This window comes from Sciurus vulgaris, assembly GCF_902686455.1.
Source record: "Sciurus vulgaris genome assembly, chromosome: 18".
Classification (NCBI taxonomy): Eukaryota; Metazoa; Chordata; class Mammalia; order Rodentia; family Sciuridae; genus Sciurus; species Sciurus vulgaris.
Window position 1 is genome coordinate 17337924 of NC_136479.1, and position 25726 is coordinate 17363649.

The window sequence follows — 25726 nt, forward strand, 5'->3', positions numbered from 1 at the left end:
AGAATTCCAGGAATCTGTGATTTGGTTTTCTGAAGAGTAAGATGAGGAAGGGAAAATACACACACACACACAGAATGTCCAGGCAAGGCAAGTGACTTAAATACATTCACACGATGAATTATAACACAGCTATTAGAGGCAAATATATGCAAACTGATAAAGATGTGCAAAAGCAAGCAATAATGTATTGCTACATGTATAGGAGAAAGCAAAGAAAGAACTTTCCCTGTTGTTTTTAGACAGTGGATTTAGGGCCTTTGGTCTAGTGATTGAGTTTTGCATAACTTCAAATTACATGACAACTGAAAAAATAAATAAGAAAGTTTCAAAATCATCACCATCATCTACTTTTTCTAAGACCTTAAAAACAAAAAAGAAAAAAAAAAAAACAACAAAAAAAACACCCTTTATTGATTTCCTGGGCAGAGCGTGCATTTCCTAAGGCTTAGGATGAGGAGAACGTGGGGAAAGGGGAAGCAGCACATGCGGTCTCCACAAAGCACAGCCCTTCAGGGCAGAGGCCTCTGCTGACTCAGAGTGCAAGGAGGAGCTGCACACGGGAGCCGGACCTGGGCTTCCCTTGCCCAAAAGACTCACAGGGGACCAGGAGACGGCTGTGGTGAGAGGAGATCCAGCAAGTTCCTGTCTGCAGCAGGGCTCTGAGCTCCACCACCTGGCAGTGTGTTGGCAGCAAGATTCTTCTTTTCCTTACAGCAGTTCTGACTGGTGACCTGTCCAGTGGAGAAGGACTAAAATAAGGCTAGGGGATGAGCAGTCAGCCATGGTAGTACCGTGGCACAGCTCTCCCAAACCTGTCAGAGTTGCTGAGGCCCAGGCTGAGGACATGTACTCAGACAGGAGGAGAGACAGGGCAGGAGAATACAGGAGCCCTGAGCAGATCTTCAGGAAGCAGGAGACTATACAACAGAAGATGGAATTAAGGAGGGGCAAAGATGTCAGTCCCTGGGAATTTGAGCCAGACAGACGGGTGAGGAGGAGCTTTGGGCCTCCATGCCCTCTAGGGCTATGCAATGACCCTTCCCCACCAGGCAGTGCTGCCTCAGAAAGGCAGGTGTGAGATCCCTCTCCTCTCCCTGGACCCTAGCAAGAGCTTCTTTACCTTGTTCACAACAGGAGCATCACTGATCCCTGTAAGAGAGGAACACAGATGCAACAGTCACTCTGCCTGATGTGAGCTGGAGATCAGGGACATGCCCACCCTTTCTAGACCTTTAGAAACAACTTACACAAGGTCATTCAACTCACCCGTGGCCAGAGTAACCCATATGTACAAAGAGACCTCTCTGAACTGCCTGGTATACCTGAGTTACCCTAAAGCAGCAATGTGCACCCTGAGGAAGACCCAGCTACCCTCTTCCCTACTCAGGTTCACTCTGTGCTCGAGCCCCATAAACACCCACACTCACCTAAGGCTGCCAGGTCCTGATGAAGCAAAGACTGTTCAGACCCACTGTCCACCTCCAAGTCAATCAGGGGGCAGTTCTTCATGCAGCCTGCTGGATTCTGAAAGACTAGAAAAGAGACAGGGTCAGAGAATACATCAGACATGAGAACAGTCTCCACTCCATCAAGGGTTGGGGGTGTAAGTAAGTGGTAGAGTGCTTGCCTAGCATGTGTGAGGCCCTGGGTTTGATCCTCAGTGTGTGCAGGCGTACACACGCATACACACGCACATGCACACACACACACACAATCTCAACTTAAGTCTGCATCCCTCAGGCCCTCTCCTAATCAAAGGACACTATCTCCTCCATCCTCGACACACCCAGGACCACCCTCCACCTCCTGACACACAGCCTGAGCTGACCTCTGTACTGTGAAGCAGCCAAGTCTGCTTCCCATCCCAGAGATCAGTCTTCCTCCAAAGGTCCGACCAGTCTGGGCAGCAGCAACCTGGGCTTCTTTAGTTCAGAGGCTTTTGGAGGTTTCTGACCGCAGCTGATCAGAATCACCTGTCGTGCTTGATTAACACAGACACTCTGGTCTACCACCAAGCAATCTTTCAGGAGCTCCAAGCCAGAGAAGGAAGAATTTGTATTTTAAGCAGTGTTCCAGGTTCTAATGCAGCTAGCCTCTGGCACTGGGAGCCACAGAGGAAGACCATTCCTTTGGTCTCTAACTCCTGTGAGCATTCACAAGGACTCAAACCCAGGCACAACACAGCCTCTGCTTCCACAGGTAGCCACGGCTGGGGTCCAGCCTGGCAGTCACTTCAAAATGGCTCCTGCAGTAGAAGCAGGCGTATGTGAAGCTGGTTCTGACAGGAAAGAGAACAGAATTAAATTCTCTCACTTCTATGGTTTCTATGCCATAACCCACAATACTCTTAGGGCCCATTTCTTTTATGGGATTTGAAGGCTGCCCCCAGACAGAAGGTAGGGAAGAGCTCATTTACACACCTCTAGAGACAGGTATGTCTCCTACTGAGCTGGGCACTGTGTTCCCAAAGGTGACACGGCCTTCCATCACCTGTTTGTAGAGCAGAACTCCCTGGGTGAGGAGATCATTTGCCTGGAGAATCTCCGCTGCATAGTAAGATGAGAATCAGAACCGACTGTTTAGTTACCAATGATCTCAGTCCTTTCTAGCCCATTTCATACAGCGGCCCTCACATGGGTAGGTATATCCATGCCTTCTGTCCAGACTTTGGGATTAGGCCCCTATCAGACCTCATCACTGAACCACCCCCTTACTTTTTTTTTGGTCCTGGGGATTGAACTCAAGGTGCTGTACCCCTGAGCTACCAGCCAGCCCTTGTTATTTTTGATTTTGAGACAGGGTCTCACTAAGTTGCTTAGGGCCTTGCTAAATTGCTGAGGCTGGCCTCAAACATGGGATCCTCCTGTCTCAGCCTCTCAAGTCTCTGTGATTACAGGCATGGATCACAGCACCTGGCAACCCTAATAGTCTTTTTTCTTTATAAATATATATTTCTTAGTTGTACATAGACAAATACCTTTATCTTATTTATGTATCTTATGTGGTGCTGAGGATGTAACCCAGTGCCTCATACATACGAGGTAAGTGCTCCACCACAGAGCCACAACCCTAGCCCCCCTGATACTCTTAGTTCCCACTGCAGGAGAAACAAACTTTTTCACCATGTCTACACTGTCAACCACAAGGGCTGACAGTAAGCATTGGAGATATGACTCATTGGGAACTAAAACTTTCAACTCTGATTTTAATTAAACAAAAATTAAAACATGAAACTTTAGTCAATGTGGCTACAAATGTTAAAAGAATTTCTTATGACTTTATTCAGTTATTGGAGAGCATTTTTAGACAATGGTGGCTGAGACAGGAGGACCACAAGCTCAAGGCTAGCCTGGGCAACTTAGCAAGATCTGTCTCAAAGTAAAATAAGGAAAAGGACTGGACATCTAGTCATTGGCAGAGCATCTGGCTAGCAGGTCTGAAGCCTGGGGTTCAATCACCAATCCCACAAAAAATAGGGGTGGGGGAGGAAAAAAGTGTTTGGAGAACAAATTGGTATGTGAATTAGTTTTGTGACCTTCACATTTTATAAACTCGCAAATGTAGGTCCAGTATTTCCAACGAAACAACATCCAAACTGAAACACTGAGTATAAACTACACACAATTCCAAAACTGCACCAAGCATCCCACGGTTAGGCTTTTCTCTGGGAAATACAGAACAGCGAGAGCACCAGGGTGATGTGCGGCGACAGACACCACAGGTCAGCGGGTGGGAAGAGTGCTTCTCAGGAGGGACCCACTGCTCGGTTCCCTCAAATTTTCTGGCCGTGAACAGAGGTTGGGAACTAAGGACAATGGTCTTCATTTGACACGTGAGACATTTACAAACGGCTCTGTCCACTCTGACTTCACTGCCGTCACTGAGAAATGCTCAGACAATGATCACGTCACAAAAGTAGGTGACCTGATGCCCGGCCTCCTGGACTCTGTCTACAATGTGTTCTTGCTCCCTCAACTGAACCTGAATCTGATCAAGCCCTGATCTAACTGGCAATTGTAAGAAATACCAGAAACAAAAAACAAACATCACCATAGGGTGGGAGCGGGCTGGGAGGATATGAAGAACGGAGATCCAGCCAAGTCTAAAGTCAGGGACTTATTTTTGCTGTGGGGAGAAGAGGTAGGGCGCTGTTTCTAGGCCCCTGGGGGATGGCTGCACACCTGATCTCATGATAAATTCCCGCCCCTTTCTGGACTTCTGGATCTGCTGAGTTCCTGCTCAAGCCCAGGAACTCTCAAGTCGGCTCGCCGCCAACCAAGACCCTCCTCTCCCACAGAACCAAAGCCGCCCTGGCCCGCCCCCGCACCCCGGCAGCGTGGCAGGGAGAGCGGCCGGCTGCTCTTGGGCACGGCCACTGGGCCAGGACTGCTCACCCAGCGCGCCGTCGTCCTCAGTGGTGTCGCCCGCGAGGCGGAAGAGCGTGGGCCGCAGCTTCTCACACCTTTCATACACGACCTGGGGAGAAAGAGCATGGCTCACACACACCTGGCCCCACCCGGCCCAGCTGCCACCACTAAAGTGTGCAGCAGAGTCTGGGGCTGCAGGAGGCCTCCTCAGTCTGCCCCTCACTCATGACTGACAGCAATCAGCTTCAGAAAAAGTATGCACTATAATTATGTGATTTTTTTTTTTTTAATTAAAGTTTAAAAAGATTTTAAAAGACCTGAGCTCAAAAAAGAACCCACTGTCTCTGGGTGCACAGCATCATCTCTTCCTCAAGCCCTTCTCCCTGACCCTGGGCTAGACCAGCTGCCATGGCGACCTCCCCTGATTTAACTAGTGTCTGAACTCCCCATCCCAGCTGCTGTCTGATGCCCTGATCCCTTCAGTCCGCCCACAGGGCTCCCCGAGAGCTAAGCCTCGCTCTCTTCAATCTCACCTGGGGCCTGTTCTCATGGCGGGAGAGCCCACCCTCCTCACACTGCTGAGGACACACAGCTCTGCTCGGATTTCCTATCCTTCCTCCCCCCGTTTCAGTCCTGGGGATAAGACCCACGGCCCCACATGCAGGCAAGTGCTCTACCCCTGAGCTCTAGCCCCAGTCCTAGACTTCTTCCTTGAAGGGACCTCAGCGAACTCCAGGTTTCCCTCACAGCTGCCTCTGCCTCTCTCCTGTCTCTGCTGTGTGAAGAAGTTGTGCTGTTTAAAAGTCCAACACACTGACCTTCCTGAAGGACCCTGGCACAACCTCACCATGGGAGAGATGGGCTTTGGAGTGTCTGCCTGGCTCAAGTCCAGTCACCCTTCCTGTCCCACCACCTGCCGAGGATGGCCAGCGTGATTTTCTCCCTAACTCTGCCCAATCCCAGTCTTTGACGAGTCAGCCGGGGCACATACACAAACCAAGCTGGCCAACTAATTTTACTCTCAGGAAATTGGAATTGGGAAAGCCTCTAGTTTGTTTCTGCTAGTCTTCTGAAGTGGAGGGACAGGTAAGCAAAGGAGCAACGTGAAGGCCATCTCTCCAACACAGAGACGGAAAGCTGGACTGCAAAGGGAAGGCCGAGGGAGGCCTGCAGGGGGGCAGAGAGCCAAGTGCAGGAGAAACCAAGAATGGCCACTTCAGGCAGCACCGTAGTGCCCCACTGCCCAGGTGGCTTCCTCCACAGGACAACAAAAGCACCAGCAACAAAAGAAAAAAATGAAGTGAACTTCATTGAAGTTAAAATTTTTGTGGTTCAAAAGATGCTATCAACTAGCAACCCGGAACAGGAGAAAACTGTCTGATAAGGAACTTGTATCCAGAATGCATAAAGAACTCGTATCATTTAAATATAAAAAGATAACCCACTTAAAGAACAGCAAAGGATTTGAACAGACTTTCTCCAAAGAAGATAGCCAAGTGGTCCAAAAGCACATGAAAGAATGATCTAGCCATCAGACTAAGTCACAATGAGCCACTACTTCACACCTAGAACGGCTGTCTTCAGAAAGATAACAAGTGTTGGCAGGATGTGGAGAACTGAGACCCTTCTGAATAAGTTGCTGGTAGGATTATAAAATGGTGCTACTTTGAAAACAGTTGGCAGTTCCTCAAAATGTCCAACAGAGTCAGCACATGATACAGCCATTCCATTTCCTAGGTATACCCCCCAAAACTTAGAACTTAGGTTCACACAGATACAGGGTACAGGGTTTCTTTTAGGGCTGATTGAAATTTTTTAAATTAGATAACAGTGATGGCTGCTTTTTTTGGTACGTTAATTATCTCAAGAGTGTTATCAAAGAGAAAGATTAGGGCTGGGGAGACAGCTCAGTTGGTAGAGTTCTTGCCTTGCAACCACAAGGCCCTGGGTTCAATTCCCAGCACTGCCAAAAAAAAAAAAAGAAAAAGAAAGAAAGAAAGATTGCTCTCGGTATGTAAGACATAAATAAACTAGAACAGTTATACATGGCTGTTAGGAGTGTAAAATGGGCAAACACTAAGAAAATAGTTTGGCGGTTTCTTGAAAGCTAACCACACACTTAGAATATGATCTATGATCTAGCAGTCCCACACCCAGGCATTTACCCAAGAGAAATGAAGATACATGTTCACACAAAACATCGTATGCCACTGTTGACAGCAGCTTATATCACCCGAAGCTGTAAACAACCCTAATAACCAACAGATGTGTCAGTGTGCTACACTCATGCAACAGACCAGCCTCAGTCACAGAGTAGCAAGTCCTGGGGATAAGACCCAGGAGCTACACATGGCAACAGGAGCGGCTGTCAGAAGGGCACCAAATGAGAGCCAGACAGAAACCAAGGGGTTCCTGTGTCAATTCATTCACACAGGAGTCCAACCAGAACAGAAGGGGAAGCAAGGCTGACTGGGGATGGGGATGAGGGGATGAGGAAGAGAGGAAGGAAGGAAGGACAAAGGGGTGTAGAATTCTGGGGGTGGGGGCTGGTGACAGTCACATTTATTATCTTGATGACGATGATAACTTTGTGGACATACAGAGGTCAGAACGTATCAGACACACTTTGACAAGCAGGGGAGGTTGCCGAGTCAGAGCTGGCAGTCACCTGCAGGGCCTCCTGGTCTGGCGGGGCCTGCCCTGGCCTGCGGTACATGCTCAGCATCTCCTGCAGCACCTTCACGTGGCTCCGCACTTCCTCCACCGCACTGACTCTTTTGGACACCTTCTCTGATTTTTCTTGTTCCTTTTGGGAGAAAAAGGACCCAAGTCAGAGAGTAGAAGCCCTGGATGCAGCCTGAACAGGGGATCGGAAGAGGTACTACACTGCTGGGGGCTCAGGACTACACACCAGGTAAGTGGGGTGCTCATCTAGAGGATGAAGACAACACTCAGAGCCCAGAATTCCTGGGGCATCAGTGCAAGGTGGGGGCCTGGTGACCTACGCCCTTGCACACCAACCGCAACTGTTTGGAAAAAGAAACTCCCAAACCTGGACTCTGCCCACACCAACATGCCTGTCACTGGCCAGTGCTGGCATCTACACAACACTGACAGACAGGAACTGGGAAGCACAGGAGCACAACCTGCTACCCTTCGGGCAGCTCGCGGCTCCTCCCCACTCAGGGCGAAGAGATGCTCCCTCTCCCAGCCAGCTGCTCATTTTCACCTCCAGCACAGGGTGACACCGCCCCCAGCCCTGGCCAAATGCTCGTAACAGAACCAGCTAGAAGAGTGCCCACCTCCTTGACCAGATTCTTGATGAGCCGGTTTGCTGCCTGAAGATCCTCAGGGTGGGTGCTCTTGAGAAGTCTTGTCAGAAGCTGCAGAACATAGACAAGAGGAGGGGGTGACACTGTTGATTCCCCTTGGCCCAGAGTGGAAGTGGCAGCAACAGAAGCCTTCATACTGGTAACAGCCGCACGCTTCAGTGCATCATCTTACTACGCTGCCAGGGATGCTGTGCTGGAGACTGTGGCCGTCCTAACGACAGACTGTGGGCTCCCGTGCAGTGGGACGGGAGGATCCTAGCCCCTAGCAGAAATCTGGCCAAGTCTGGAGACATTTTTGGTTGTCACAATAAAGAGGAGGTGCTTCTGGCAACCAGTAGGGGCCATCCTTCAGTGCACAGGGCAGCCCCTGCCTCAGAGCACTACTGGGCTCCAAGGTCAACGTGCTGGGGGTGCTGGGGACCACAGACCTTCAGTCACACAGCTGGCTGGCTGGAAGGTGGGACTGCACTCCTGGAATGCAGGCTCGACCTTTCTTAGACATCATGCTGCACCACTGTCCCCACACAATCCCCAATTTGATTGCCTTCCTCTTCCTTTCCTTTCTGATGGCTAAGGACCAACAATTTGGGGAGGCCACAATGGAAGGACAACAGTGGGCATGCAGGAGCGGGTATCAGGCTTATTAGCACTAAAAATGATGTGCACCAATATTTGACCCTTTCCTCTCCCCAAGTCCCAACCCAATATCACACATATGGACCCCACATCCCACAGTCCCCTGGGTTATGCTTTGGCACCTTTCTTCCCCCCAGATAAGGGATACAGCACAAAAGTGTGTCATTTATTATCCAGTCCAGTCACAAACACATTTGGATCTTCTGCGACCTCATGCCTAAGAGCCTGGTAAAGAGATGGAACTCGCCACCCTATCTCCCCACACTCTGGTTCAGAGATCAGAGGATATTTCAGGGAAAGCATCCAAAGGAAGCAGTCCGGTCAGACTGGAGGCCAGGGAGGCTTTCCTTACCTTTGACTTCTCTTCATCAGCATCAAAGATGGAGCTCTTGGGCCAGGGAGAAGGTGGGGGTAAGATTTTGTCCACTGGTAGTTTAGGGTCTTGTTTTATGATTCCTGAAATATGCATTTCACAAAGTTGAGATACAGATATGGGTATGCAGTGACTTTAATGGGGTCCAGCATAAAGTCCAGAACCCCTTAGATCCTGATACTAGGAAAACATCAGTATCCTTAAAAAGAGACACCCAAGTTCTGACAGAGGCTGTGCATCATCTCACTCAGAAAATGCAAGGAACCACAATCAGACCCGAGGCCTATCCTCTGTGGGCGCCATGCTATAAAAATAATGCTCGCTCCACGCAACTGTATAACCTCCCAGGGCCCAGAAATAACTGAAGGGCCCCTGATGAAGCTCCTAAAAATGCTCTTCGAATACACGACAGGGAAAAATGACCCACCCTGAACCCAGTTCCTTTTGCTAAAAGGCCCAACATAAAAGGAATTCAGATTCTCAGCTTCCTGACGGGACACACAAAAGTGGAACCAGCATAACTGCCACCCCGACATCAAAAACCAAACACTAGACACCTGAGATCTAACCACGTTTCTCCAATTCTTGAGACAGCTGAGATCCCAGGACAACCACCAAATTAACAGGCATCTAAGACAAGGCAGTGCCTCCAAGGAGCAGAGGAGGCAGCGCTGGTAAGGATAACTTGACCAGAACAGTGCAGAACTCCTGGGGCTGCAAAACAAGGGACACAAGCTCTTCTCCAGAGGCTTGCAAAGAGAGGCTGAAGGCAGGGGCTGGGGAGATAGCTCAGTCGGTAGAGTGCTTGCCTTGCAAGCACAAGACACTGGGTTCGATCCCCAGCACCCAAAAAAAAAGAGAGGCTGAAGGCAAGACTCTCCACCTAAATCCTTCTCTCTCTCTCCGCAGAACAGCCGCCTTTAAACTTCAGGGAGAAGGGTGACAAACCCTGCAGCCCTGAGAGCACTGAGGGACCCACTGCAGCTAGAAAAAGAAGAAGGAAAAACAACCATGTGCCCTGGGGCAGAGGCAGGATTTATAACCTGAAAGGGGCAGGATGGTGGGCGATCACACCAACACCCAGGGAAACGGTGCCTGCCCGACAGAGGCTTAACTGGAAGAGACCGCCCTCGCCCTCCTAAGTAACAAGTGACAGCTGCCTACTGTTAGGAGGGGCGAGAATATGGAGGAAGCTGGGTGCAGTGGCACACACCTATAATTCCAGTCATTTGGGAGGCTAGGCAGGAGTTTGAGGCCAGCCTGGGCAACTTAGCAAGACCCTGCCTCAAAATGAAAATAAGAAGGACTGCGGATAAAGCTCAGTGGTAAAACACCTCTGGGTTTAATATCCGGTACCTCCTCCCATCCCCCCAAAGAAGAACACAGTGGAAGGCTCTCTTCAAGACAGAGAGCAAAGTTGGGCACAGGGGCGCACACCTGTAATCGCAGGGCTCAGGAGGCTGAGGCAGGAAGATCGTGAGTTCAAAGCCAGCCTCAGCAACTCAGTGAGGCACTAAGCAACTCAGTGAGATCCCATCTCTAAATAAAATATAAAAAGGGCTGGGGATGTGGCTCAGTGGTTAAGCGTCCCTGGGTTCAATCTCTGGTACAAACAAAACAAAAACAGAGCAAAAGGAAAGGGACAGTGAGAAAACTCTAGCAAGTCAGTCCCCAACCTAAACACAGACAAGTAGAACAGCAACAAATCTTGAGCCTAGCTCAACTACAGCCCATCAGAAGGAAAGGTTCACCCACTTCCAGGGATAAAGACATTACCTCAGTTTCTACCGCCCTGTCAAGGTGTACATCTTTCAACAAATTACCAGGTACACACAGAAGCAGTAACAGCACACCACCACCAGGGAATACTATGTTAGCAATGGGGTCAAACCTTGCTTCTTCAGCATCTGATAAGCATCTCGGATCTTGATGTCTTCTGGAAACCACACTGTCCAACTAAAGAGGATTTCAATGACTCTCCCTTTAACTTTTTCTGTGGCCCAGGCCCCGAGATACTGAGAGTAAAAAGGAGAAAGAATAAGAGATATGAAAATGACTTTGGATATCACCTGTCTGACACCCTGGAAAAGACCCAAATTACCTGGCACCCGGTTCCAGAGCCCTTTCCACCTCCAGAACTGTTGAAATTAAAGTCCACTATACATGGGCCTAAGTCAGAGCCTTGTCCACATCACTGGGGATGTTTGTGTTTTACTAAGGCAAGTATGGACTTTAAAACAAAATGGGGGTTGGGGTTGTGGCTCAGTGGTAGAGAACGTGCCTCACGTGTGAGGCACTGGGTTCAATCCTCAGCACCACATAAAAAAATACACAAAATAAAGTTATTAAAATTTTTTCTTTTTAAATTGACCTTTGCTCCACTTCCTGGCACAGAAAGCTGGGCATGGTGGGACACATCTGTAATCCAGCAACCTGGAAGGCTAGGTCAAGAGGATGGCCAGTCTGGGCAATCTTGTGAGACCTGCCTATGGCCTGTGGAGGGTGACGGGTTTGAAGGTCGGGTGCGGTGGGCAGGACCAAGCCCAGTTACTCACTTTTGGAGACAACACTTTGATCAGCTCATTCAGGAAGCGGAACTTGGCCACCTCACTGTGGAACTTCTCACCACAGTGGTTCATACATGTCTCCAGGACCTGCAGAGATACAGGACTCATGAGGAGGAAAGTCAGTGGTGTGAGGTTCACCTTGAAGCTGATAAGTACCTGCCGGTGACTACTGAGACCAAAGCTAACCCTTCCTCCAGCCTTACAAGGACCCTGAAGTTTTGGAAAAAGGAAACATTTTCAGATCAAAGGGAAAAAAATATCACCTTTCAACACTGCTAAGTTTGTGCCCATGTAGTATCTTGTGGGTTGTGTCTGGAGCCTAAGGTGACCTCACTTGTAAGGGACCTTTAGGGCTGATGAAAATGGTCTGAGGATCACCGACTCCCCAGAGGGAGAAATCTGGTATGCAGTGCCGAGAACTGTTCCACCAGAGGCCACCACCAGCTCTCCAGGGGCGAGCTGCACACGAGCTGCGTGCATCACCCATGGTTCACACTGTGGTTTTTCAACATGTCAAGTCAGTTACCAACTTTTTTTTTAGTTCAAAGATCTTAACTGGCTTTATTTTCAATTCTAGAATTGAAAACACTGCATTCCATGAAAAAAGAGTAAGTTTTCCCACCAACATTTAAACATTCAAAGAACGCATAAAAATCTGGACTTCTGTTTTCTCCTAAGAAAATAAAAGTTCTAACAAAACTGGCCCAAACTCAGGCCTGGAACCAGTCAGCAGGACCTGCGTGCAGTTGTCCTCTGTAGACTGGGCACATGCTGGTAACTAGTGGTTTCACTCATTTACGTTAGCAGCTGGCCCCTTGGGCACCTGATCTTGCCAGCCTCACTCGGAGAAGGCCTAATGAAAATAAAATCTTCCTTTCTTCCTCCTAAAGCAGCTCAGTGCTGCTCTACACAAACAGATCTGAGAAGGGCAACCTGGCTGAGAACTCCCAGCAGCCCGCTGTGCCTCACCGTGCTGAAAGGGCCTGGGCAGAGGCAAGTCCCCCTCAGGGCTTTCTAGCATCAGGACAGAAAAGCTCAGGCTGAGGGCAATCCGAACTCACCGTCAAGGCATAAAGAGCTTCCTTCTCTTGTGGAGACTGGATCTTGTGGGCCAGCAGCCAGGGTGCATGGGTTGGGCTGAGGGAAAACAAAAAGACCGGGATTCTGAGTGGGGAGGAAAAACACCAATTGATCTAGTTGAGTATGCTCGATAAAGTCACCAAGGGCTGGACCAAAAGCAGAAGTGGAACGTGACTGGCAGCAGTCCAGGGGACCAACTCCCACCCACCCCTGCTGCACCTGCAGCACTTAAGCTAGTCTCGTGCCCAGGCCCACCACCCTGCCCTTGGCCATCCCACCCCAGCAACTCCAGGTTGGGCAGTGAGGGCCCAGACCCACGTGCAGCCTGGTCTGAGCCACACAGAACCTGCTGTCCTGTGATAACTGCCCTGTGAACACTGGAGCAGGAAGCATGGCAAGGTACCGACTCACTTCAGCTGAATACTCGGCAACATGTAAATTAAACAATAACTTGATTCTTCAATAACCTGATTCTTCAGCTGCTACCAGAGGTTTTAGGAAAAAGAATTTGATAAAACCATAGTACCCTGGGCTGGGAATGTGACCCAGTGGCAAAGTGCATGCTAAGGCCCTAAGCTGAGGCACCAGCACCACAAAATTAAAAACCTGGCCAGGTGTGGTGGTGCACACCTGTAGTCCCAGCTACTCTGGAGGCTGAGGTGGGAGATCACTTGAGCCCAGGAGCTCAAGCCCAGCCTGTGCAACAGAGGGAGACCCTATCTCAAAAGCACAAACACAAAAACCCAGCCAGGCCCAGTGGTACACGACTACCATAGTTGCTTGGAAGGCTGAGGCAGGATAACAAGCTCGAGGTCAGACCCTGTCTCAAAACAAAATAAGATTTATTTATTTAAGTACTGGAGATTGAACCCAGGAGCACTTTACCCAGAGAGCTACATCCCCAGACCTTTTTAGTTATTTTAAGACAGTGTCTCACCAAGTTGCTGAAGGTCTTGCTAATAAGTTGCATGGGCTGGCCTCAAACTTGTAATCCTGCCTCAGTCTCCCAAATCACTGGGATTACAGGCATGCTCCACTGTATCAGTTCAAAATAAAATTAAAAAAGAAGAACTGAGGATATAATTCAGGTAAAAGTGGTCCTGGATTCACCAGTACTATTAAAAAAAAAAAAAAAAAAAAAAAAAGACTGAATGAATTTGCTAATTTTAGAAAAACAGATTGTAGAGAAAGGGAAAAAAAAAAAAAAAAAGAATGAAAGAAAGAAAGAAATCCTAACTGTAAAACAGTCCCAAGAGACAAAGGCCTATGCTTAGTCTGGGGTCCCCACAGAGTCAAGTGTTAGGTAAAGTCACCTTACCCATTGGGGTTAGTGTTCACCTGCTCACAGAAATTCTGGATAGCTGACCAATCCTGTTCTGACAAGCTTGGGTCTGTAGCTTTGTCTGTCAAGGAGATAAAAAAGAGTACAGTAAAAAGAAACACACACCCTTCCCCATAAATACAGGAGCCAAGGGCTGTGACATCACACCTCTAGGCAAGCAGAACAGTGTGCACACGGCTGAAAGGGCTGCGGATCATGCCTGAGTTGTTCCATACTGTCAGGCATCACGTCTGGCACATACATGCTCTTCCTGAATACTTGCTGAATGAATCACTGGGCAAATTAATTAACCAACTGCCCTGAACGTGACTCCATTTCCGAGGCAAAGGTTGGCCTGAGAGTGCCTTATTGTGCCCGCTGTCGGGATCACCCCACACTGACCTGCAATGTGGATGCGCAGGGGTCAGCATGTGAGAGGTCACCTGTAAGTTTTTAAGCCCCGTGACAGGAAGACAAAAACCTGCCACAGGAAGAGGTCTTGGTTCTGACAATTCCTACGACTTCTCTGACCCCACCACAGGCCATGTGTCCCGGTTTACCCAGTCTCTCCCATAAGAATCATGCTAGTCCTGACAGAGCAGCTCTTTCAGGCTCTGGAAACAAGAGGTCAATCTTCAGGGTATTTTTTTTCCCCCTCAGTGCTGGGATTGAACCCAGGGCCTTGTGCTTGAAAGGCAAGCACTTTAGCAACTGAGCTATCTCCCCAGCACTAGTGCCTCAGGGTATTTTTTAATGCTGACATTCCTCTGGCCCAAATGTCCATTCCACTCCATTCTTCAAAACTCATCTGAATTTCCATCTCCTCTAGAAAGGGCCTCTCATTGATTCAACGTCCTAATCTCTTCCCTTCTGATTACTTAGGACTCCATCCTCCACCTAGAGTCAACTGTTCCCTTCTGTAGTCACATTTGTGTCACGTGGAAGTCATGTGTCTTGGCAAATGTGATTCAAAGACACATCCACTCTCAATGCAAAGAGAACATGACAAAGGAGTGCAAGGCAATCACATGACCAGTTCTGTCACTCAGAGGCCCCACCCAAAGTTCTCTCCCTGTGCTCCATCCCTATGCATCCTATTCAGGCCCAATTCAAATGTTCCCCCTTTCATAAAAGCTTCCAAGATTTTCTTTCTTTCTTTTTTTTTTTTTTTTTTTTGAGACAGGGTCTTAAAGTCTTAAAGCCTTGTAAAGTTGCTGAGTATGGCCTTAAACTTGTAATCCTTCTGTCTCAGCACCATAGCACCAGGCTTCCTTGAACTCTGGTCTCTTACCTGCCCTCACTGCATCCTTTATTGGGGGGAGGGAGGGATCTCTAGCTCCACCCCTTATTAGTCACAATGCCCTTGGACTCTCCAAGTCTCAATAGGAAGACAGTACCTTCCTCATGAGATTGTCATATGATTTAAAGTAGACAGTGTCTAAAGTGTTCAGCACAGTTAGGCATACTGGCAAATGCTGGTAATCCCAGCAACTTGGAGGCTAAAGCTGGAGAACTGCAAATTCAGCAATTTAGCAAGGCCCTAAGCAACTTAGCAAGGCTATTTCTCAAAAAATAAAAAGGACTAGGGATGCAGCTCAGTGATAGAGCACTCCTGGGTTCACTTCTGAGTACAAAAATAAAGTACTCAGAACAGTAGCACAAAGTAATCAATAAAGGATGGCTCGTGTTATTATTTTAATAGAATCTCTGCCTTGTCCTGTAAAATATATATAAATGCCTTATTCTACCTAAGGGGAATAAGAGCCTTGAAGGCAGAAGCCTGTATGCCCTGCAGTGCTTAGCACGATGCCTTAGTCACGGGGACAAAGTATAGCTGCTCCTTGACTTACAGAAAGGTGTCTTATAAGAGAAGGTTGTATGCCAATAACCTAAAGTCAAGAAGTTGAACTGCCTGTTGGTATTCAAATAAATTAATTAAAACAGTGATTTTCAGATTCTGGTCTCAATCACTTCAAAGTAATCATCAGTTAAGCTTCAGTTTCAGGCCATTATAAGGCCAAGGTTGACAGCTCAAAGGAATTCTGACCTCTACAGGTTACTGTACAAAGAGGCAGAAAAAAAGACAGGCAGAATCCAGCCTTGTCCTTCCTCCCTGGCTACCAGAGGAAAACGACAGAGCACCAGCAGGCACTAGTTTTTTCAAAGAAAGGAAGAAACCACTATGAAGTTTATTTATGCTCCAAACTAAGTTAAAGCAGCACAGAGATCTATAAAATGTAAGATAGATTCTATTTTACTTGCTAGATCTTATGAGGATTTGCTCAAAGTTTATCGTCATGGTCCAGAAGAGAAGTAGTAATAGCTGCCATTTCATTTTTATTATATTTTTAATCTCTTTCTTTACTTTTCTTTCTTTTTCTAGCTGTGATTTGGGCAAGGTACCATGCCAAATGTCCTCAGAACAACTGCAGTTAGTGCCATTATGTCACACTTACAGATGTGGTCCAGCCACACAGCAAGAAAATGGTAGACAGAGAAGTTCGTCCCAGGCCTGCCTGGCTCCAAGCCCCTAGGGTATCAACTGCTCTCAGTATTCTTCAGTTTCCTGAAGAAGGCAGGGCGGGGCCTCTCTGGGGAAGGATATGAACTCTCTCAAGGCAGGAAGCAGGTCTGCCTCATTCATCTTCCACGCTCCAGCACCCATAATATCACTGGCCCAGATATCTATTGAATGAACGAAGGCTTCTCTTTTGCTGTGCAGTAACTGACCAGCTGGCTGAATACACTGCCACTGTCAGGGGATGACTATTACAGGTCTGAAATAACTGGGTCTCTGAACACATAATCCCAGTCTGCCAAAGCTATTTCAGAAGCCTTGGGCAGCTCCAGAGAAAATGACCCTCAGAAGACCAGCAGCTGGGTCTGAACAGGCCACAGCAACTGCCCAGGTCTGTCTGACACCAATCTGATCCAAGGAACAGCTAGGAGCCAGAAGGGCATGACCAGGGAGAAACTTAAAGGATTTCTTCTCTGTTTTGTGATTATCACAGCCTCCTCAAGGCACTGACAATGGCTATTCCAGACTCCACAAGGTGGTTTACCCAGATGGCACTTGGGTGACACAAATGGGTGCCAAGAAATGCCCTGTTCCCATTTATTTGCTTAATAACAGAAGTGTTTGGCCAGTCTCAGTGGCACACTTGTAATCCCAGCAACTCCAAGAGGCTGAGGCGGGAGGATCTCAAGTTCAAGGCCAGCCTCAACAACTTAGACCCTGTCTCAAAACCTAACAAACAGGGCTAGGAATGTCACTCAGTGGTATAATGCCCCTGGATTTGATCCCCAGTATCAAAATATGAAATGAAATAAAAGCAGTGTTTCTATGATATTTCAAGACTGCTACAGGATCAGAGGCATTAGGAAAACAGCTGAGACCTCCAGCTGTGAGTGAAATGGCTTATCCAAGAGACACTAATTCAGAAGTCAAATCATCTTACATCAGCTGCCAACCAACCCCAGGGTCACAGCTCTGGCACTAGAGCAGCATGTGCTAGCAAGGGGAGGCATGGGGGACAGGAAGGGAGGCAGTCACCTCGAGGAACAGAATTTAACCCTTCAGCAGTCTGCACTGCACAGGGAGTCCTTCCCCAGGGGTACACATGGACTTGATACCCTAGAAGTCATTTAATTCAGCACACATGAAAACCTGCCAAGACCCACCATGAAAATGTCCTCAGCCAGACTCCCAAGACAGAGAAGAATGAGCTCAGCCCTCGAAAACCTCAGAATATAAATAGACTGCAATCCAAACTTCTCCAGAGCCCCAAGGGAGGAATAAAAGTGGGGCTGGAAGAAAGGACACATCACCTGGCAGTAGATCCAGGCAGAGGAACAGGATTTACCAAGCACTCAACTTTTACTAGGCTACTGCCTTCCGGGCAGCACTGCCAGAGCTGGAATCCAGATTCAGAGAGCAAGAGGACTGACTGAGCGCTCTTAAAAATAGCACATGACTGGCAACACCTGTGATTCCACCAACAGAACTGGTTAAATAAATTACAGTACACCCATACAATGGGCATATAAAACTTTTCATTAAAAAGAGTAAGGCGGGCTGGGGCTGAGTGGCAGAGCACTTGCCTAGCACATGTGAGGTACTGGGTTCAATCCTTAGCACCACATTAAAAAAAATAAAATAAAAGCACACTGTCCATCTACGACTACAAAAAAGTAAAAAAAAAAAAAAAAAAAAAAGAGTAAGGCAGCTAGCTGTACATGAAGTCACATGGAACGATGATCAAAATACACTACGTGGGGGAAGCTGAAGAACAGAATGCATGGGAGCTGCCGTTCGTATTTTAGAGCCTGAGTCTCAGGCAGCTTCCTGATCCTCTGAGAAACTGTCCCTTCTCAATTCTAGGCTCAAAGCCCAGCCAGGTCTGTCGGCTCTGCCCATCTTCATTTGGAGGGATGGTCAGTCACCCCACCCCAGGTCTGGCAATCTTCATATTTCACACCTCACCCCCCCATCCAGATTCCAAGCTGGATCAACAAACAGAATCATAACTTTTGCAAATCAAAATTAATTATTTCTGGTGGGAGTGCAGCAGAGGGCAGAGCAAAGTAGAGAAAATTCACATGAAGAAATGGAGCTACCGGACTAAGTCCAGCCTTACTCTGCAGCTCTCTCTGGGTAAGCTAGTTTATTGGGCACTACTGCACTCCACAGTAAGGCACTATTTTAAGTGCTTTGCTCATATTAAAGCCTTTGAGCTTTAACAGTCCTAAAGGGAGATATGAATACTGTCCCCATCTTAAAGATACAGCTGCCGTGCCTGTTCAGGAAAGATGTGCCAACCATCCCACCTACAGTGACTTCCTTCTCCACCCAGCCCAGACCCACAGAGCATCCCCTCCAACTTCCCCTCCTGCCCTGGCTGTACCATGAACCCCTTTACTGACCCTCCATGTCACCACCAGCACCCCACCCTCAACAGTTAGGGTTTAAATTGTAGTTCACTTTCTCTGCTCCTATGCCCAGAAGAAAAAGAGAACACCACCACCACACAGCCACCAAGACAACACGCATTTCTGATGTCCAGCCGACACTCCACTGTCCGAACTCAAGGGGGCCTAGGGGTGGCGGGCAGGTAGAGGTGCTCCCACTCACTCCTCATCCCCTTGCCCCAGGGAAATCTGGCAATGTCTGGAGACATTTTTTGATCATCAGAACTGGAAAGGACAAGTGTGCTGCTGGTATCTAGTGGGCTGAGGCCAGGGATGCAGCTAAAGATACTGTCACAGGACAGTCCACTATAACACAGAATTATCAGGCCCCACATGTCAAGGGCACAGAGAGAGCAACTCTGATCTCAGCTGTCCAGGTGGGCTCCCTTTTGCTTCTGCTGCCTTTTTTTTTTTTTTTTTTTTTTTTAGTACTGGGTATTGAACCCAGGGTCACTTAACCACTGAGCCACATCCCTAGCCCTTTTTGTATTTTATTTTGATACAGGGTCTCCCGGTATCAAAAAAAGTTGCTGAGGCTGGCTTTGAATTCACAATCCTCCCTTTCGCTTCTCTTAGTAGTATTCCTGACCTTCCCCACTTTCCCCGCTCAGCCCCAGACACTTAAAAGTGTGGTGTGGCAATGACAAACTAGTTTGCATATGCAATCATCTTTATCTCCTTCCCCAGACACTCAGAAACAAAAGCTGCCCTTCCTCCCTGTGAAGCCAAGTCACCCTTCCTGCTCCAGCTCTGACCTCCTTCCTGTCATCCCTTCCTTGCAATCCTCCTGCCTCAGCCTCCCAGGTCACTGGGATTACAGACGTGGGCCACCATGCCCGGCTCCTTTATTCTTAAAATACTGCCTGCTAGCTACCCCTCTCTGTCCTTCCTTTCACATCTAAGCACCATAAAAAAGGCTATCAAGCTGGGCACAGTGGCTTATACCTGCAATCCCAGTGGCTCAGGAGGCTGAGGCAGAAGGATCACAAGTTCAGAGCCAGCCTCAGCAACTTAGTAAGGCCCTAAAAAAGTTAGCAAGATCCTGTCTCTAAATAAAAAATAAAAAGGGCTGGGGATGTGGCCCAAAGGTTAAGTGCCCTTGAGTTCAATCCCCTGTATCACCCCCTTAGGAAAAGGCCATCTCCCACACTCTCCCCACAGATTTATTCTGCCTTACCTTCAGTAGAAGGCAAACCATCTTTTGTTCTTGTTGTAGGTACTGAAAATTTAACCCAGGAGCACTTACCATGAGCTACGCCACTTTTTTTTTTTTTTTTTGGGGGGGGGGGGGATGGGTACCAGGAATTGAACTCAGGGGCACTCAACCACAGAGCCACATCCCCAGGCCTGTTTTGTATTTTATTTACAGATAGGGTCTCTCTGAGTTGCTTAGCGCCTTGCTTTTGCTGAGGTTGGCTTTGAACTTGTGATCCTCCAGTCTCAGCCTCCGAGGCCACCAGGATTAGACGTATGTGCCACTGACACCCCTGAGCTACACCACTTCAATACAGAGCTTTATTTCGAGAGGTCTCACTATGTTGCTGAGGCTGGCCTCGAACTTTTGATCCTCCTGCCTGTCTCCAGGCCTGCTCTCAGTTGGCGAATTACATTTCAAAGTTGTTGATGACTTTTACAAACCACAAAGATCTCGCATAAAAACAGTTGCTTAGGACTTCCCTGAAAGACTGGAAGATTCAGCAACTTTGGGATATCACCCCAATAAACTGGAACTGAAGAACCCTTCTCAGGGGACTGCCTAGGTTCCAGCCCATCCCTTATCTCCTCTAGGTCAGCTGCTATTTGTTATCATACCCAGTCTACTCTTCTTCCTGCAATTCCAACCTAAGCTTTCTGTTCTCTACTGCCCCATACACACAGCCTCCCAAATCTCCTGTCTCCATTTAACTTGAAGATCTCTCATCTAACCTTTTAAGCTGGGCACAATGGCACACGCCTGTAATTCCAGCAACTTGGGAGGCTAAGGCAGGAGAATCACAAGTGGGAGAACAGCCTATGCAACTTAGCCAGACCCCGTTTCAACATAAAAAAGGGCTAGGGATGTAGATCCGTGGTAGCATGCCCCTGAGTTTGATCTCCAGTACCACAAAAACCAAAAAACAAAACAACAAAAAAATTCCAAAACCTTTTAGTTACCACACTCAAAATTCTCCCTTCTTCCAAATCCTATTCCATTTTAAGCAACAAAACTACCTACCAACCACACCCCTCCTTTGGCATTTGCCCTCCCCCCAATCCCCACCCCCTGGCTTTTCTGCTCCACCTTGGGTCTTCAGGTTGCTCTCCCTACCTGCCTCTTCAATGTTGGGACTCCCCAAGCTCCCACCTCCAAATCTCTGCTTCACCTGCACAGCCTCCCTGGGCAAGCTCACGGTCCAGGAACCAAGACTCCCAAACAGCACCCCAGCTCCTCTCCTCCCTGAAACCTGCTGCCTGGAGAGCACCTCTTCCTGACTGCTGCACGCACTTCAGACTCTGTGGTCTTGCCTAAAGCAGCCCCTCCTCACAGGTGAGGCACAGGTGACAGCTGTGACCTGGGATCCATTCTACATTCCTCCTGACTTGCCTACATTGTAAAGCATCCCCACAGTTGGCTGCTGTTTCTCCTCCCCTTCTCCACTGCCATTGTCCAAAGCAGCCCCTAAGCATTATCAAAAGAGCTTTTTATGTTCTGTCCCTGCCTCAAGTCTCACCCTCTCTAAACAATTCAGCTCCACATGCTGCAGGCTTTCAGGCTGATTTGATCACAGATTTTCCTGCGGAAAATTCCTCAAGCAGCTATCCACCCCCGGATAAAATACCCATGCCCTTCTGCAGCATACACAATTCTTGTGGATCTTACCCAATTAGCAAATCTGCGTGCACCTTCTTCCAGATTCTCTGCCCCTTAGGCTTAGCACTTCGGCAGACTAACCTACTTGTTCCCAGAATGCTCCACATTCTCTGGTCCTCAGTTTTTGCACATGCAATTTCCTCTACCTGGAATGTGGTGGCCTTCACTGTCCACTCAAACACCATGTCCGCTGTGATTACCCTCAGGTAAACAAACCGAGTCCTATCACCGCACGCGAAGCAAGCGCCCTTCCCCTCAGCTCCAGTGAACCAGATGCTGTTATGGTCTGGCCAGTACCCAACAAAAAAAATGCCTTTGTGAGCGAGGACCCTGTGTTAAGCATCGCACGGCAGGACCCCAGCACCTAGCAGAGTCCAATACAAATGGCGTTTTCTTCACTGCAGTAGTCTCAATTCTTCATCAGCAAAAGAAGGATAAGATCACCCTCCCAGCCTCCAAGACCACCGGGAAACTTTCAGAAGACATAACACGTCTGGGGCTGGGGATGCAGTCCAGTGGATGAGCGCTTGCCTACCGCGCGCCATGCCTTGGGTTCGACACCCAGCACCGAAAAAATAGTCTGGCCAGAGTAAACACGCACAAAAGGCTTTAATAAAGGGTCATTCTGACACCAAAAGCAGCAGGCGAATGGAGATCTTTCTCAGCCCAAAGGAACTGCAAGAGGTTGCGTATTCTCCGCTTGATCTGCTTAAAGCTTAAATGTCTCCATCTCTCAGACGGGGTCGTAATCGGGACAATGCTTGCAGCACAGTGCTGGACGCTACAGGGAAGCTCACAAAGCGCCCGCATTACAGCGGCTTAGGAACGAGAGCGGGGCTGGGCGTGCGGGACCGGGCAGGGAGCCCCGGCTCGGGTCCGCAGCTGCGCCCACTGCTGGGGCTCCTCCCCGCGAGATGCGGGGCGACCCCACCGCCCGCCTCCCCCCGGCCGCCGGCCACAGAAAGGCAGGCCCAGGGCGGCGGGAAGCGAGGCCTCACGTGGGGCGCTGCGCCCGCGCCGAGGGACTGCCAGGCTACTCACTGAGCCACAGCTCCAGCGCCGCCGCCGGCCCTGGGGGGCCCTCAGCCGACTCGGTCCCCGCCGCTGCCCCTGCCCCCGCCGCCACCGCCGTCGCCGCCATGGGCCCGACCCCGCCGCAGTGGCCGCAGCCGCTCCCGCCCCTCAGCTGCAGCCGCCTGGCGCTACCCTGGGCTGCCGACGCGGCAGGCGCAGAAGGGCACGTGACGGGGCGTGGCCAGGCCGGGACCGCCCACCCAGGCCCCGCCTCCACGTGGGCGCGGGCAACGGAGGGCAGCTCTGGCTCACCTCAAGGCCTCTCCTGCTCTCCTGAGGCCATTTGCAAGGTCAAAGTCAAATTAGCCTTGCGTGGCCTGCGCCTCTCTTCCTTCAAAAGTAGGGTTGTCAGATAAAACACGGGACAAATAATCATTCTTTTAACATTTTTTATCCAGGACGGTCTTCCCAAACTACCTTCTCTAATATGACGCCCCCCCCTACCCTAAACCCTTATTTTCTCCATTACACCATAGACTTATCAGTTACCTGTTTTGTGAAAGAACTCTAAAAGAGGGAACCAAGCAGATGTCATAATCTGTCCACAAGATAAGTCAAAGGGCAAATTTTTACAGACTAATAGGCTGTTAAAACGAATGTGCAAACTTCACAAACAGGCTTTCCCCCAGGGGTGAGAGTTGTCCTTCCAGTAGACGGAATTTGCATGTCTACGAGCCAGAATTATTCTGTATTGCTATCAGCTATCTAATACTTAGAGACTGCCAGACTTTTCTGATGAAAGGTGAGCAGTCTACACAATGCCCAGTTTTTCACTGAAGTACAAGATCTTCCCTGCATCCCCTACCTACTTCACTCCAACAAGCAGGGACCCTGATACAAATAGTTCTGAACTTCAGGACCTTCAATAATAACCGACATACTAGGCATTATTGTATAAGTACTTGCTGAATGGGCAAATGACCAGTGGCAGCAGTGAGGTGGTGATGCGACTTTAGGCCCATCACTACCTCAAATAAAAACACAAACTAAATTTGGAAGGACATTTTCAGTACGACCTTAATTCTGAAACAAATCCCCTAGCCACACACATTCCCATAACACCCTTCAACACTGAATATTATGAAACTACGTTGACCAGTTGAACGACCAGTGATTGGACTGCTTACTGTGTGCTAGCTCCTATGCTAAACATTTTGCAGTTATTTGTCTTAGTCAACTCGAGTTGCTGTAACAAAATAGCATAGGCCATGTCTTTTTTGGTAACAGGGATTGAACCCAAAGGCACTTAACCACTGAGCCACATCCCAGTCCCCTTTTTTTAAATTTTGAGACAGGGTCTCACTAGTTGCTTACAGCCTCACTAGGTTGCTGAGGCTGGTCTCAAACCTGCAATCCTCCTGCCTCAGCCTCCCAAGCCACTGGGATTATAAACACATGCCACCACACCAGCTAGACCAGTTGTCTTAAACAACACACATTGATTTCTCTCAGTTCTGGAGGCTGGGAAGTCCATGATAAAGATAGTAGCAGAATGGGTTCCTGGTAAGGGTTGGCTTCTTGGTTGTGGATGTCCATTTTCCCAGCTTCTTGCTGTGTCCACACTCAGTGGAGAGGAGATAGAAGGAAGCCATCTAGTCTCTTCCTCTTTGTATAAGGACATTAATCCCATCATGTGGTCCACACCCTCCGGACTTCATCTAACCCTATTACCTCCCTTCAGATGCACCTCTAAATACCACCACACTGGGGTTAAGGCTTCAATATATGAATTTGAGGGGGACACAGTTCAGTCCATAACATCACCCATATAGGGAAATTTTTAATTTTGCAAATTTAATTGTACTTTAATAATGAAAATTATTTATGTATTATTTATAGCAAACATTTTGATGCTACCTGATTTTGGTTCTTTGGGAATAGTTTACAACTCTGTAAATTATAGGTAAACTGATAGCAATGGAAAATTATTCGTATCCGTAGACATGCAAATGAATACCGTCCTGGGAATACACAACCCTCTTGCCGTGGAAAAACCAGTTTGGCCTCCATTTGCACATACATTTCTATATCCCTGATCTACAAACTGTTCCCTGGATCCTCCTTTGAACTAGTTTTAATATCTCACCATTTCTTCATTAAAGAGTTAAATGATGCCTTTTACACACATTAGTCTCTTGAAAATTCTAAACATCTGACAACATTGGATCTGGTTTTCCTTCTTGCTGTTGTTAACACCTAGAAATTACTAGAGACTGCAGTTAGAAAGGGCAGTTCTCTAATTGCCAAAGACTACCCTTTACCTCCTGAGTATTTCTTATGCCTGAATTACTTTACTCAAAGTACTTTGTCATTTAACATCTTGACAACTACATCAGTGGTTTTCAAACCAACTCACATCAGAATCCTCTGCAGGGCTTGTTATAGATTGCAAGGACCCATCCCACAGTTTCTGATCCAGTAGGTTGGGGTTGAGATCCAAGAATTTATCTTCCTAAGATAAAGTAAAATAAAGGAAATGGGGAAGGAAGGATAGAATAACATAAAGGGATCAATAATTTAGAAGGAGATGGAGAGGCGGAGTGGAGGGATGGGTAAGGGGAGGCAATGCAGAATGAACTTTTAAAAAATCAGGTTACATTCATATATACATATACCATGGGAACTTCACCTTTATGCATAGGTAGAAAGAACCAATCAAATATAAATAAATAGATGAGGGAAAGGAAGTCTAGTAGAGGAAGGAGCATGGGAGAGGGAAAAGGGGAGGGGGTCATGAAATTCAATTTCATGCATGTGGAGTTTGTTGGGATGAACTCAACTATTATGTATAACTATACAGCTCTAATAAAAATGTTTTTTAATAAATTAAAAAAAAAGAATTTACCTTCCTAATGAGTCACCAGATGATGCCCACGCTGCTGGCCTGGAGAACACAATTGAAAGGTTAAAGAACAAATGGACCCTTTGGGGCACAGTGACGCATGCCTGTAATCCCAGAGACTCAGGAGGTTGAGACAGGAGGATTGCGAGTTTGAGACCAACTTAGCAATTAGCAAGGTTCTAAAGATCTAGTGAGGCCATATCAAAACAAAATATTATAAAAGGTCTGGGAATGTAACTTAGTGGCAGAGTACCCTGGGTTTCAATCCCCAATACCACCGAAATATATATGTGCACACACACACACAGACACATA

The 25726-nt window shown here is 48.1% G+C and overlaps 1 protein-coding gene across 3 annotated transcripts in view; it reads right to left on the minus strand.

The window, feature by feature from the left end:
• Positions 1-22695, minus strand: part of GGA2 (golgi associated, gamma adaptin ear containing, ARF binding protein 2) — a 31841-nt gene extending 9146 nt beyond the window's left edge. Inside the window, exons 1-13 of one of the 3 annotated variants that reach the window (XM_079121182.1) lie at positions 22537-22694; positions 13674-13758; positions 12337-12412; positions 11264-11362; positions 10600-10723; positions 8688-8791; positions 7670-7750; positions 7036-7173; positions 4395-4476; positions 2421-2546; positions 1428-1532; positions 1121-1149; positions 598-731 (exon numbers count right to left, since the gene is read on the minus strand). In XM_079121182.1, coding sequence (XP_078977308.1) covers positions 598-731; positions 1121-1149; positions 1428-1532; positions 2421-2546; positions 4395-4476; positions 7036-7173; positions 7670-7750; positions 8688-8791; positions 10600-10723; positions 11264-11362; positions 12337-12412; positions 13674-13758; positions 22537-22636 — 1283 coding nt within the window. In that variant the 5' untranslated portion in view covers positions 22637-22694. Of the gene's footprint in view, positions 1-597; positions 732-1120; positions 1150-1427; positions 1533-2420; positions 2547-4394; positions 4477-7035; positions 7174-7669; positions 7751-8687; positions 8792-10599; positions 10724-11263; positions 11363-12336; positions 12413-13673; positions 13759-22292; positions 22435-22536 lie in introns of those variants that run through there. The other 2 variants (XM_079121183.1, XM_079121184.1) reach the window with 2 other exon arrangements.
• Positions 22696-25726: the final 3031 nt, after the last annotated feature.